Below are 15,269 nucleotides of genomic sequence, written 5' to 3'. Positions count from 1 at the left end.
AATCAAATGTTATTTATCATGTAATCGATAAACTCATCTTTTATGAATTATTTTAAATTACAAAAACTTGAATTTAAACAATTAATTGATAACATGACTATTGATCTTTGATCACCTTGAAATTTTGTAAACATTGAGAGTATATGAATATAATGTATTCTAACTATAGATTTTTCAAAATTTGTATTTAATAATAAATTATTAAGTGATGTAATATTATTTAGAGTTATACACACGTCAACAACAAGTTATATACATGGTATTATAAATAGATAAAATTGTATGCATGATATCCAAAATTGATGTAAAAATATCTACAATTTAACATATAAAAGCGGATGTTAAAAAAAAAAAAAAGTGAAATAATACGTATGGGTGCTCCGGATAAGACCTATGTGTCAATCTATATGGATCCCACCAACGAAAAACTCTATTCCAAATAGTTTGAAGACAGTGTACTGAGTCCCAAGACACTGAATTATTTTTTTGGTAAACAAAAGTGGGTGGGTGCTCCGGATAAGACGTATGGGTCAAACTATATGGATCCCACCAACGTAAAATTGCTAGCAACAGAACTCGAATTTCAAATTTAGGTGAATTGAAGGAAGCATCTAAACCTTACCAACTATACCATCCTCCGACACTGAATTTTCTATCATCACCAAATGCAGTAACAATGGAGTAGGGACCACGCATGTGAAATCCACGTCTATGTAAGAGGGACCACAATAAACACGATGTCCTCACCTATCTCTGCCACATATATATACAAGGCCATCAATGCAAATACCAGACCAGCATAGTAGTGCCGCTAAAATTGTATTCCTATCTACTCCATGGCCAACCCGATCGCTCTCCCTCTATATAAAAAAATCCCACGTAAAAACACTTTACAAAGACTCTTTGATATCCTAATCTTCTTCCTTCTCCTTTCTCTTCTTATTTATCGTTTTCTCTTCCTCAAAAATCATGGTCTCACTTGGTTGCTTGCCTTCCTATGCGAGTCATGGTTCACCTTCACTTGGGCTCTCGTCATCAGCACCAAATGGAATCCTGTTGAATATAAAACGCATCCAGACCGACTCTTACAATGGTAACCTATAACATGTTGTGCCAATAATACGTTACTTAATTTTAGTTGCCACTACAATTTGTGTTTGGCTGTTCTTCTTCTATATATTTTTATTACATTCTCTTTACCTGGTCAGGTGTCTAACATGATTGATTCATGTTCATAACTTTGATATAGGGTACCTGAACTTCCATCGGTGGACATGTTTGTGACAACTGCGGACCCTGTGCTAGAACCACCTATCATCACAGTAAACACCGTGCTCTCTTTGTTGGCAATTGATTATCCAGCTCACAAGCTAGCTTGTTACGTATCAGATGATGGTTGTTCTCCAATCACTTACTACTCTCTTGTGGAAGCCTCAAAGTTTGCCAAGCTTTGGGTTCCATTTTGTAAGAAGTACAATATTCATGTTAGAGCCCCCTTTCGATACTTTTCTAGTAACCCCCAAACTTTCGGTGGTAGTTCAAGTGATTTTCAACAGGAATGGAAAAGAATGAAGGTAATCCAAATCTGGAGTTATGTCTGAAAATTTATTTTCCATCTTAAGTCACAAATTGGGTATATCTTATAAAAAAAAAAAAATAAATAAAAATAAAAAAAAGACCTTTTGTTTGCTATATTGCAGTAATCTAATGGTAAGATTATTACAAATTTTGTTACATAAAATTCATAAAGTCGTATATCATCAATCACAAATTTAAGAAAAAAAATTCAAAAGTTATATATTATATTATTTAAGTCTATTAATCACGTTATTTGGCAGATCAATTTGTAAAAAAGTAATCTGAAATAGTATAGCATTTTTCAATTGTGAAATGGGACAACGATGAGATCTTTGCCTGCAATTTATACAAATTTGTTCGACTTTTTCTTCTGTAGGATGAGTATGAGCGACTTAGCCACAAAATTGAGGATGCGGTCCAAAAGTCTGTGCCAAGTGATTTTAATGGAGACTTTGCAGAATTCTCGAACATAGAACGCAGAAACCATCCAGCTATTATCAAGGTAACATTAACTCCCAAATAAAGAAAAAAGAAAAGAAGAAGAAGTAAAACTCAATGATTCAGGGGAAAAAAAAGACAAAACAGGAAAATAAAAAAATAAAAAAATAAAAAAATAAAAACAAAAACAAAAAGCAAAACTCAGTTGAAGAGTTGGCTTATCCTTTCACAAAATCCGCTTATATTAGATTACATACTCATAGTGTATCAATTAAGTAACCAATGTTCCATAAAAAAAAAAAAAAGAAGAAGAAATCAATTAACCAATGATTTCCAAATGGCAGCCGCCCCTTTGACTGTTGAACAGCTATCACTATTGTAGTTTGTCAGAATTTAATTTTTGACCTTTACCATAGTGTAACCTTGCTGACTCGGGAGACTTCAGTGTTTCCCTTTTCTTTTTCTTTTTTTAATAAATCATTTTAAAAAATGTTTTATGAAAAAAATGAAACATAAACTAATTTTTTTAACAAATTTTTTTTTCAATTTTTCATAATTTTTTTTAAAATTAATTATTAATGTAAGTCCTAAAGACATATATTAACCGAGCCCTATTAAAATTACATGTAAATTCTGAAAGATATCTAGTGTATTGGATTTATTTAAAACATAAGAATGAATGTCTTAAGCATGAAATCATTTTCATATGAAAGAAATGTTACATAGGTATATGTTTTGATATATGTATGATACTTTATTTTGATTAATATTATTTTACAATAGGTTATATGGGAGAACAAGACAAATCTTCTAGATGAATTGCCACATTTGGTTTATATATCAAGAGAGAAGCGACCAAAACATCCACATCATTACAAAGCAGGAGCCATGAATGTTCTCGTAAGATATGGATGATAAAATTTGTAGGATTTTATTTTAATAAATCTTATCACTCTTTATTGATGTATTCTAATTGGCTAACACATTTTTCCCCTTTTTTTGGAACTGTTTGTATCATATATAGGCCAGAGTCTCTGGTTTGATGACGAATGCTCCCTATATGTTGAATGTAGACTGTGATATGTTTGTCAACAATCCAAAAACTGCTCTTCATGCAATGTGCCCACTACTGGATTCCAAGAGTGAAAACAAAATTGCATTTTCTCAATTCCCACAAGTGTTCTATGGTGGATTAAAGGATGACCCATATGGTAATCAAATGGTGGTTTTATTTAAAGTGAGTTAAATTGAATCTTAATCTTACGAAATAAGTCTTTTCTTTTTGTATGGGTCATCAAATGGTGGTTTTATTTAAAGTGAGTCAAATTGAATCTTAATCTTACGAAATAAGTCTTTTCTTTTTTCTTTCATACTCTATAATTAAATAAACATCAAATTTCATGGATATGTTACGTGACTAAAGGAAATTTAATAATATGAAGAAAGTTATCATTTGATTAGTCAAGTACTTAACTGTCTTTTATGTGCATATATAGTATATGGTGCATGGAATAGCAGGACTTCAAGGACCTTTTTATGGTGGAACAGGATGCTTTCACAGTCGGAAAGTTATCTATGGTCTATCTCCAGATGATGTAGATTCGGAAAATGGTAAGTAAATTAATTTTGGATTTTAACCTACCAAAAAAAAAAAAAAAAAGTCATTCTCTATTAACCATAATGGGGGTACAAACAAATACATGTTTGTTTCAATTTTCTTCAAGTTCAATAAGCAACTAACTCTTAGTGGCAACACGTGAACTTTTGGGTCCATTGGACAATCACTTCATCATCATGGTGGAGATTTTCCTTTTTGTACTACTAATGTTTTATTTTTCTCTTTCCTTTGGCAGAAAAAACGGCTAATAACATTCTTTCAAATTTTGGGAGTTCAAAGGAGTTGATCAAATCAGGTGCTAATGCTTTAAAAGGGAAGACAAATCCACCACCCAATCTTTCGAATTCTATTCAGGCATCATACCAAGTCAGTGGTTCTGGTTATGAGTATGGTACTAGTTGGGGTACAAAGGTCAGTAACAATGCTAAATATGCCACTTTTTTCAAAACTTGTTATGGTGCTAAATAAATTGTAATTATGTGGCCGTTACTGAATCTATTTTTAGTATCTACCAATAGTTAAAAAATGAATAAAAATTTAATCCCTAAATTTTTTCAACAAATATATACAAATCACGAATTAGGAGGACCATTAAACATATGTAAACCTTACTTTAAAAAATATTTGAAGTTTAGCCGACTATATGCATTAATTTTAAGCGTTATGTTCTTTCAGTGTTTTTTTTTTTTTGGATAAGATGTTTAGCCAGTATATTTCACTGAATATGTATGGGAAGATGCACTTTTAATTACTTCCCTTATTCTTTTTTTATTTATTTAATTTCTTGATTTTTACGGTCCAATATGATGATTGTGGGTGCCCCATTTCAGGTTGGCTGGAAATATGGATCGACCACAGAAGATATCCACACTGGACTAATGATCCATAAAAGAGGTTGGAGGTCGGCCCTTTTATCACCAAACCCACCGGCCTTTTTAGGGTGCGCACCCTCAGGTGGGGCTTCCGTAGCAACCCAACAAAAGAGGTGGGTAACAGGCCTACTTGAAATTCTTTTTAGCAAAAGTTGTCCTATATTTGCTACTCTCTTTGGAGAGCTTCAATTTAGGCAATGTTTGGCATATTTATGGGTCCTCATGTGGGGCCTACGCTCCATCCCCGAGCTATGCTATGCTGCTTTGCCTGCGTATTGTCTCATCACCAACTCCCACTTCTTGCCCAAGGTGAGGACAAACCACAGCAAGCCTCTAATTTTACTTTTGCATGTATGCACCTTCCAACGTCTAATTTGTCTTTTTATTGCATGTTTCTGTTCGTATTTGCCACTAAAACAAATTAATGATAGCTTTTTTTGAGGGTGGGGAATTTTCTTTTTCTTAAGACTCTAATTTTGGCGTGGCAAAATTAAGCTCCTTATTGACGTTTTCTTAGTTAGATGGAAAATAATAAGAGGAGTAATTTTTAATAAAAAATTATCACCTTATAGAAAGAAATATACAATCTCAATTTGTTAGCTATTAAATTTAGGGATGAAATGTTAATTGTCAAGAATATTATAGTTTAATCAGTTCTCACCTCTTGTGTCAAGATTAAAGTCCTCCCATTAACTATAGAATTATCCCAAAAAAAAAAAAAAAAAAGCTAATCATTTAAATTTAAAAAATGCATTTCAAAGTCATTCGGAACCCTAAACCATTACGTCAATGTTCATTTATGACAAGACATATAGAGTTACAATTGTGTCATGCCAAAACTTTGCTGCATTGTATAAATCTTGTGCATGTTATCATTATTGCTTCTATATTTTTTGCAAATGTGTTCCACACTTCCACCAAAACAAAAATTATGTGCATATGGTAATCTCTATTCGAAGTAATAAATTTTCCTATTGTCCAAAATTTGCGTGATGAAGCTCATGAAACTATAATATATTCAAAATTAAGTTTATAGTGTTTTTTTTTTTTTTTTTTTTTTTTTACTGTTTTCCCAACCTTGCATGAAACTATAATATATTCAAAATTAAGTTTTTATAGTTTTTTTGTGTTGTTGTTGTTGTTGTTTTTTTTTTTTTTACTGTTTTTCCAACCTTAAAACGTGCATATGTATATTCAGGTGCAAGAACCAACACTATATGTACTAGTTGCTATCTTCATCATTTACAACGTATACACTTTATCCGAGTACCTAAGAAGCGGCCAATCAGTTCGAGCATGGTGGAATAATCAAAGAATGTCACGAATAAACACAATGAATGCATGGTTATTCGGATTTCTCAGTGTGATACTTAAGCTCTTAGGAATATCTGAGACAGTCTTTGAAGTAACACAGAAAGACCAATCTAGTGATGATGCCAGTGATGCTGAAGCAGGAAGGTTCACCTTCAACGAGTCCCCAATTTTCTTGCCTGGTACAACCATTTTGGTGGTGCACTTGACAGCGTTGGTTGTAAGTTTATTAAAGTTGCAACCTCCAGCTCGTGATGGGCAAGGGTCTGGGCTAGGGGAGGTATTTTGTAGTGTGTATTTGGTGTTATGCTTCTGGCCATTTTTGAAGGGATTATTTGGGAAAGGAAGACATGGGATTCCCTCATCTACAATATGCAAGTCAATTGCTTTTGCATTACTTTTTGTGTACTTTTGTAGAAGGGCTACAATAGGTTGAGACTTTGGTCATGAAATTATTTTCTTTGCTCACTACGATTGAGGTTTTGGTCATGAAATTATGATGTTTCTCACAGTAGGTTCAAACTCAAATTTAGAAAATCAAAACTTGTATGAATTCTTGATGTGAGAGATATTATGGTTCAAGAGACTAAATCTACCTTACGTAGGTGCCCATGTATTAACATGTTCCCCCTCCATCCCTACCCCACCCCCGAATGATTATAGAATTTTATTTTTCTTTATGCTTTCCAATAAAGTTTAGTTTCCCTTCAAATTGGTGTTTTAATAATATGTACTCTAATTTTCTTTGATGAAAATATGTACTCTAATTTGAATAGCAAAAATTCCATACTTTAATTTTCCATTTTGCTTTATTTGCATCTATACGACGTACATGTTCGTTGTTATAAATAAACGTAGCTAATAATTTTACAAAGCCATTGACTCCAGTGCCTCATAATTGTTACTTGTACACCCCCCCCCCCCCCTTCTTCTTTCCACTTGTTCTTGGCAGATTACCTTAATTTTTAAGACCAAATGATTTTTATAAGACCTCCTACAGTTTTTAGGAAATAGTTTTTTTATTGGAAAAGGACTTTTAAAAGGAAGACCCAAGGGTTTTGATTGTTCATTTGTTAAAACAATGGATTTCATGAAAACTTTTGAAGAAACTTTTCCATGAAAATCATTTTCACAATACAAGCAGCTTTAGGTGATTTGGAAACACTCTTTGAGAAATAATTTTGAGAAAAAAAAAAGTGTTTGAAAATCATTTGAAAAACAAGCTTTTAAAGTCACTTCGAAAACTTCTTTTAAATCAATCTTTTTGGTGTGGGAATTATGGAAGAACTAGTACGCAAATCCATATTTAAAGAAGGGAAAATTTGTATAAAATCATGCTTGTATAAATGGATCTATGAACCAAACATTAAGTTCACAATGTATGCATAATATATTTAGATATTGGAATTTCTTGAGTCCTGTCCAAGACTCAAGCAATTTCAATATCTAAATATTATGCATGCATGTCATATATATGCAAATAAAATACCATCTAGCCTTCATGTACAAATTTAATTAGATCAGATCAAGAGAATAGCTACATGTAAAGATAAATCGATCCAATCAGTCAAGCTTATTATTCAAAAAACCATCACATATTATTCCAAGAGCCAACTAGATAGAACATAATGGGTAAGTCATATAAGAAGTAAGAACATGGGTAAGCCATATAATCAAAATAACATATGAAGCAAGATTAAAATTATATTCATGCATGCAAAGATGAATGAAGTAATGAACATATTCATATTAATGTAAGAATTAGCATGATAGATATAAGCTTGAAATCAAATTCTGATCCTATCATGTATGACAATACCCATTCATGTCAATGAAAACATGTTCAATCACATTCTTTATGCAAACAAACACTTTAATTAAGCAAAAAAGAATTTGAAAACAATGACAATAAGGGAAAATTTAGAGATTATACCCTTGGAGACCTTGATTTAGATTATGGGAATTGGATTTAGGAATTTTCTAGAGTATTTGGGAGAGTTTTAAGAGGATTTCAATGGATTTTTTTTACTTGTTCAACCAGGAGTAGTGTTACATACAAGTGAGAGGGTTCAAATGAGCCCCCTAGCTTAGACAAAAAAATAATTATATATAAAATTATATATATTTTTTGTTTTGATCCCTTAAAATAAAAATTTGAACACCTTGATCATAAATTTTTTTAAACTCAGCTGAAATAAACTTGAATATAATTATCTTAGTACTACTTTCGTAATATTTTTACAATAAAATTTAAGTGATAAGTTGTAACTGATTTTAGGTGGATCCACAACTAATATCACTTTTTTACTTACCTTTGACAACTTGCCATCTAGATTTTGTAGCAATTTTTTTTTTTTTTGAAAGTATTATGCTAGTAACACTACTCTTAAAATATTTAATTTTATAAGAAAAAAAATGTTTCAAAATTTTGCTCATTCATTAAAAAATCATAATAAACCTTCTCTTCCGAACTTTGGCATTGATAGCAAATTGAGTTTTTTTTTCACTACACTTTTCTTCTTCATCAGCAACAAATTACACCACCGATATAACTAACAGATCTGCATCTACATCTATGATTCTTTCTTTATTCTCTCTATTTCTCTTTCTCCCTTCTATATTTTCTTAGTTTTTCTTCTATTCGATAAAGTAGTTTAATAGGTGCTCTATAGGTAACACAAAAAGAACAATCTAATGATGATGCCAATGGTGCTGAAGTGGGAAGATTCACCTTCAATGAGTCCCTAACTTTCATGCTAGGTACAACCATTTTGGTGGAGCACTTGACAGTGCTGGTTATGAGTTTGCTAAAGTTGCAACCACCACCAGCTCGTGATGGGTATAGGTTAGGGCTAGGGGAGGTATTTTGTAGTGTGTATTTGGTGTTAAGCTTCTGGCCATTATGGATTGAGGTTTTGGTCACAAAATTATGATGTTTATCACATTAGCCTTAAACTATAATTTAGAAAGTTGAAAGTTGTAATAATATTCCTTAATGCGTGAGAGATATTAAGGTTCAAGAGTTTAAATCTATCGAAGCACCCATGTATTTAATATGATTGCCCCTCCATCTCAACCCCACCCCATGGAAGGATTATAGAAAAAAGAAAATTATTATTTATGATTACCAATAAAGTTTAGTTTGCCTTTGACTTGGTGTTATAATCATATATACTTTAATTTGACTAGCAAAAATTTCCTTCGTTAATTTGCCATTTAGCATTATCTTCATCTTCAAGACATATATGCTTTTTGTTATCAATAAACTTAGCTAATTCCCACTTGTTGAAGATGAAGCTTCATTTGGGTTGAAGAGTAGCTCGAGGAAGAAGAAGTCAGAAGTTACTGTTGAGATTTGAAGGTGATTTCTAATCTGATGAAACGCATCGTTCTACTAAAGGTATCTAATGCAAAGCGCCCTGTTTTCACTTATGCATTTGATTGTGTATAACTCTACCTAAATGGTGTCGTGTGTGTGCATTTAAAGAGCAGTTCAAGATGGCACGAAAATCAGTTGAGTAAACAATTTCTTCTCTTTGGTTTTACGGAGTTGATCCGTATAATGTGGAACCTAAAGTTATTCAGTTATTCTCATAAGCTTTGTAATATAAATAGTGAGATTAGCTTCAAATTGTAAATGAGCAAGAAATACAATTTCTCTCTCTCTCTCTCTCTCTCTCTCTCTCTCTGTGTGTGTGTGTGTGTGTGTGTGTGTGTGTTATACTTAGAGTCAATATTTGTTTTGTTCTTACTTCAATACAGAATTTTGTTTCATAAAGAAAGTTTTCATGGTATCAGAGCCCACGATCCCTGCTCAGAATTCATCAATGGCAGCATCAAGCTCAACAATGGTTTCTTTAAATTCTTCTTCTACATCTTCGAATTCCTCAATAAATGTGATGAATCAACCACTTTTGCTTTTGTCTAACATGGTGAATATGATGATAGTCAAACTAGACAACACAAATTATATTGTGTGGAAACATCAAATTTCAATGGTTTTAGAATGTTTGAATTACTAGAAGAGCCACAATTGATCCCTGATAAATTCCTTAAGGATATTTTTGTAGAATCCACCTCAATCTTGAATCCAAATTACTTACTCTGGAGATCAAAGGAGAAAGCTTTGCTTACATTCATAAGCTCTACTCTACCTCCTTCCATCTTAGCACTCATAGTTGGCTGCACTTCTACTATAAAGGTCTAGAAAATCTTGGAAAACAGGTTCTCCTCCATCTCTAGATCTCACATGATGAACCTTAAAGGTGAACTGCATAATCTCAAGAAGGGAGTAGATACTATAAATCTTTATCTACCGAAGATCAAAGTAGTGAGAGATAAACTACTATCAGTTGGTATGATCATTGATGATGAAAAGCTAATACATATTACAATTAAGGGCCTTCCTCAAGAGTACAATGCTTTCAGGTTTGGTATAAGGACCAAAAGTACTCAATTAAGCTTTGATGAACTCTTAACTATGCTAAATGCAGAAGAGGAGTCTCTAAATGAAAGCTTGGATGTCAAAGATCCTATTTTTGCACTGCTACCTCAAAACCTAATGGAAATAGTTACAATCAACACAATAAAGGAAGGGGCAGAGGGAACTATAACAGTAGAGGTGGAAGAGGAGGTAGAGGTCCGAGTAATCAACTACCTTAGTATAATCAATTCACTCACTTCCAACAAAACCAGTCCAATTCTACTTGTTGCTAGTCCAAGATCAGAGAGGCCAACTTATCAGATATGTGGCAAGCTTGGACATTTAGCAATAGATTGCTGTCATAGAATGGATTATGCCTATCAAGGCAAGCATCCACCTACCAAAATTGTAACAATGACTATTGCATCCAATGCTTGTCTTGCATAAGAGCAACCTTGGCTCGTTGATAGTGCAGCCACAGATCATGTTACTTCAAGCCTGAATCAACTCATCTTTCCCATGCCTTACAATGGTCAAGACCACCTCACTCTTGGCGATGGGCAAAACCTATCACTCATATAGATAACACTCTCATTCCTTCTTCCTATTCAACCATTCATCTAAATGATGTGCTTAGAGTTCCTTCCATTTCCTCAAATCTTGCTTCTGTCAATAAAATCTGTCATGATAACAAATGTTGGTGTTATTTTAATGAAAATATCCTTTCAATTCAGGCTTTGAGCAAGGGGAAAGTACTCTACTGAGGCAAGAGTGAAGATGAAGTTTATCCCATCTGTCTTCACAAAGCTTCTCAACTCACTTTGTCTTCTAAAGTCTGTAACAATGCTACTAAGTCCACTGTTTTCAATAAAACACTTTCGCATATGAGGCCTGGTCATCCTCACGATCAAGTTCTCAAACTTCTTTTTCCTAATTTCAAGTCTATATTGAATAAGTATACTAATTTGAATCATTCTTGTACACATTGTTTGTATGGTAAAATGCATAATCTTCCTTTTCGAAAATCTTAGTTTATTACATCTTCTTCTTCTGAACTTATACACTCTGATGTGTGGGGTCTTGCCCCTATGCAATCAGTAAATGATTTTAGATATTATGTTTTGTTTGTTGATCACTTTTATAAGATTTACTTGGATTTACCAGCTTAAGTCTAAATCTAAAGTCTTTTCCAAGTTTGTTCTTTTTAAAGCCATGATTGAAACTCAATTCTCCTCCAAAATCAAAACATTCAGATTTGATGGAGGTGGTGAATATACTTCATCTACCTTTAAATCCTATCTTCTGCAACATTGCATTATTCATCAAATCTCTTGTCCTTACACCCCACAGCAAAATGGTTTGGTTGAGAGGAAACATAGGCACCTCATTGAAACCACAATAACTCTATTATCTCAAGCCTTTATATCCACTACTTACTGGTCATATGCTGTTCTTACAGCAATTTCACTAATAAACTTACTTCCCACTTCTGTTTTGAGCTTTGTTTCCCCCAGTACAAGCTCTATTCCTCTCATCCTAATCTATCATGGTTAAAAGTCTTTGACTATGCATGTTATTCACATCTCAGACCTTACACTACTCATAAGCTTTAGCCTAGAACCAAGGAGTGTCTATTCTTAGGATATTCCTCTAATTCTAAAGGGTATCTCTGTCTTTATGTTCAATCTCAGCATCTTTACACCTCTAGGCATGTGTTGTTTAATGAGTCCAAATTTCCCTTCACTACTCTTTCTACTTCTTTTACTTCTTCATCTTCTCCAACTTCAACTATATTAAATTCACTTTGGTTATCAAATCTCCTTTATCTTCACTCTTCAAATCAACTTTCTTTATTGGGTCCTTATATACCATAATCTATTCCTTCTGTGACTGCCACACCATCCACTCCTTCACTGCCTAGCACACAATCCACTCCTCCTATGCTTGCTACCCCATCTCTCCCTCACTCTGCTCCATTTCGTACTCCTATAGATATTGTCCTTGTCACTATTGCTACATTACCTACAGTTTCTCCCTCTGCTATTTCATCTACTCCTCCTATCATGCTTGAAGTTTTCACTACCACTTTTAGTAATCTGCATCCTATGCAAACTAGATCCAAGAGTGGCATTACTAAGCCTAACACCAAATTATGATATAAAACCATTTTGGACTACACCTACACAGAACCCCCATCCTTCAAAATTGCATCTAAATACCCCAAATGGTGTGAGGCAATAGATGCTAAGTTTCAGGCCTTACACACACACACACACACACACACACACACAAAAACACACACTTGGAATTTAGTTCATGCTCCTCCTCATGCAAACTTGGTTGGATGCAAGTGAGTCTTTAAGCTTAAATTCAACAGTGATGGCTCAATTGCTCATTACAAGGCAAGGCTTGTAGCAAAAGGTTTACATCAACAGGCAAGCATAGACTATTCTAAAACTTTCAATCCAATGATCAAGCCTGCTACTATAAGGCTTGTTTTGGCAATTGTTGTTAGTTGCAAATGGCCTTTACGATAGCTAGATGTGTCTAATTCTTTCTTGCATGGATTTCTCAAGGAAGAGGTGTATATGCAACAACCTCTTGGGTATGTGGACCTTACTCATCCAAGCTATATGTGTAAACTACATAAGTCCTTGTATGGTCTCAAACAAGACCCTCGGGCCTGGTTTGAGAGATTCACATTTCATCTTCTCCATATTGGATTCACTGCTTCTATGGTTGATAATTCCTTTTTCATTTTTCATTCTACAAGCACCATCATCTATCTGCTACTGTATGTAGATGATATCATTATAACTAGGAACAATTCTGCTTATATTGCTCAGCTTATTGCAGCCTTTAATACTTTTTTTGGACTTAAGGATCTCAGACCACTCAATTTTTTCTTGGGCATACAGATTTCTCACTCTAAATTTGGCATTACTCTCACTCAGTCCAAGTATGCTTTTGATATCCTTTATAGATTTCATATGGAGAATTCGAAGCCTACTAAGATTCCAAGCTGTCCATCCACCAAATTACTTCCTCATAATGGTGTTTCTCTCTTTGATCCCACTGAGAATAGAAGTATGGTGGGTGCTTTTTAGTACTTGACTTTTGCATGTCATGATCTTGCCTTTAGTTTTCACCAGCTTTGCAAATTTATGAGTAGACCCACTTCTACTCACTTAAAAGCTGCAAAACGTGTTCTCTGATATATTCAAGGAATCTTGCATCATGGCATTTCTTTTACACCTAGTCCAATGACTCTCACAACATTTTCAGATGTGGACTGGGCTAGTGATCCCACTAACTATTGCTCAACCACTAGTCTTCTTATTTCTTGGTCCCTCTCCTATTTCATGGTCCGCTAAAAAGTAGAGTACTTTATCTCGTTCTTCCATAGAGGCCAAATATCGGGCTTTAGCCACCACAGTTGCAGAGATCTCTTGGCTTCGAATTTTGTTCAAGGAATTGCGAATTTTCTTCCTCATGTGCCTGTCCTTTGGTGAGACAACATCTTTGCTATTGCGTTATCTGCTAATCCTATTTTTTACTCTCACACAAAGCATATGGAAGTCGATTTTTATTATGTTCATGAGAAAGTTTTGCGCAGAGATTTATGTGTTCGTTTTGTTTTTGGAGAAGATAATTTTGCAAACATCTTCACTAAACCCTTGCATACTCCTTCTTTCCTTCATCAACGACATAAACACCTGGTGGATTCTTCCTCCTGTCCTTTAAGGGGGGATGTTGCAAATGAAGCTTCATTTGCGTTGAAGAATAGCCCGAGGAGGAAGAAGAAGTCAAAAGTTACCGTTGGGATTTGAAGGCGGTTTCTAATCTAATGAAACGCACCGTCCTACTAAAGGCATCTAATCCAAAATGCTCGTTTTCACTTATGCATTTGATTGTGTATAACTCTACCTAAAATATGTCTTGTGTATGTCTTTGAAGAGCAGTTGAAGATGGTACGAAAATCAGTTGAGTAAACAGTTTCTTCTCCCTGGTTTCAAGGAGCTAATCCGCATAATGTGGAACCTAAAGTTATTTAGTTATTCTCATAAGCTTTGTACTATAAATAAGCAAGAAATACAATTTTTCTATTCATTCATCTCTCTCTCTCTCTCTCTCTCTCTTTGTTATACTGTCAATCTCTGTTTTGTTCTTGCTTCATTACAGAATTCTGTTTCACAAAGAAAATTTTCACCACCCTCCCTTTGTTCCATTTGTTGTTTGCAAAAACTACTTTATCGACCTTAATTTTGAAAATTAATTTTGTTTTAGTTGCCACAAAACTAATTCTATCAATTTAATCTTTAGTTGTTTCAACATACATACCCTCATTTGACTCACATAAAATACTAACATATTCAACATATTTTTTATATCCTCAATTTTAGGATTAATTCAATGTTGTCGTGTTAATTTTGCCTATATTTTTTGACTTTGTTCTTGTAAAGTTGTAATTTACAACTATGTGTTTTTGTTGGTTTTATTCCGTACCAAATTTGATTGTAATTTCATTCAATCTATTGTGCCCTATATTTATTGTGGGATTTATTTGTAAGGGTTATGTGATAGAGAGAGAGTGTGTGAAGACTCAAACTATTGAAGACAAAAGGATTTTCGCGGGTAGCTCGCAACTAAGCATCCCACGAAATGATGCATATGCCCTGCACATGACTAGAATGCGAAGAGTCAGGACAAATGGAGACAGTTGTGTTTCGCGAGTATCTTGTGGGTAAGGCCTTCCCGCAAGACACCAGCGAAACATTCTGTTCTGCTAATTTGTACTATCTAATACACACTTTCTATACCCACACTATATATACCCACATTACCCACAATTGTTAAGGAGTGCTTCTGAGAGAAAACCCTAGCCAAAAACCTTGAGAGTTAGAGATTGCTATACCCATATATCTCTACACATTTGCTTGTGGATTTCCTCAACTCCTACCTCTCCATTTCCATATCATTGAGAGGTTGATAGCCCAAACACTTACCACACCCTGTCTAAGTGTCAAGT

General features: G+C 33.9%; 1 protein-coding gene across 1 annotated transcript; it reads left to right on the top strand.

The window, feature by feature from the left end:
* The first annotated feature begins 786 nt into the window (after positions 1–786).
* Positions 787–6,498, top strand: LOC115957895 (cellulose synthase-like protein H1). Its single transcript, XM_031076237.1, has 9 exons — positions 787–1,093; positions 1,250–1,574; positions 1,955–2,080; positions 2,800–2,916; positions 3,041–3,253; positions 3,513–3,627; positions 3,870–4,045; positions 4,465–4,815; positions 5,705–6,498. The coding sequence occupies exons 1-9, from the start codon at positions 837–839 to the stop codon at positions 6,251–6,253; spliced, it is 2,229 nt and encodes a 742-aa protein (XP_030932097.1). The 5' UTR covers positions 787–836; the 3' UTR covers positions 6,254–6,498.
* The last annotated feature ends 8,771 nt before the right edge of the window (positions 6,499–15,269 follow it).

The sequence above is a fragment of the Quercus lobata genome, chromosome 8, assembly GCF_001633185.2.
Source record: "Quercus lobata isolate SW786 chromosome 8, ValleyOak3.0 Primary Assembly, whole genome shotgun sequence".
NCBI classification, from domain to species: Eukaryota; Viridiplantae; Streptophyta; class Magnoliopsida; order Fagales; family Fagaceae; genus Quercus; species Quercus lobata.
This window is presented reverse-complemented; position numbering and strand designations above follow the sequence as displayed.

Coding starts and splice junctions, on each gene's coding strand:
- LOC115957895 (XM_031076237.1), top strand. CDS start 837: ATGGCCAACCCGATCGCTCTCCCTCTATATAAAAAAATCCCACGTAAA. Junction 1,575..1,954: donor AGGAATGGAAAAGAATGAAG/GTAATCCAAATC, acceptor TTTCTTCTGTAG/GATGAGTATGAGCGACTTAG. Junction 3,628..3,869: donor TGATGTAGATTCGGAAAATG/GTAAGTAAATTA, acceptor TTCCTTTGGCAG/AAAAAACGGCTAATAACATT.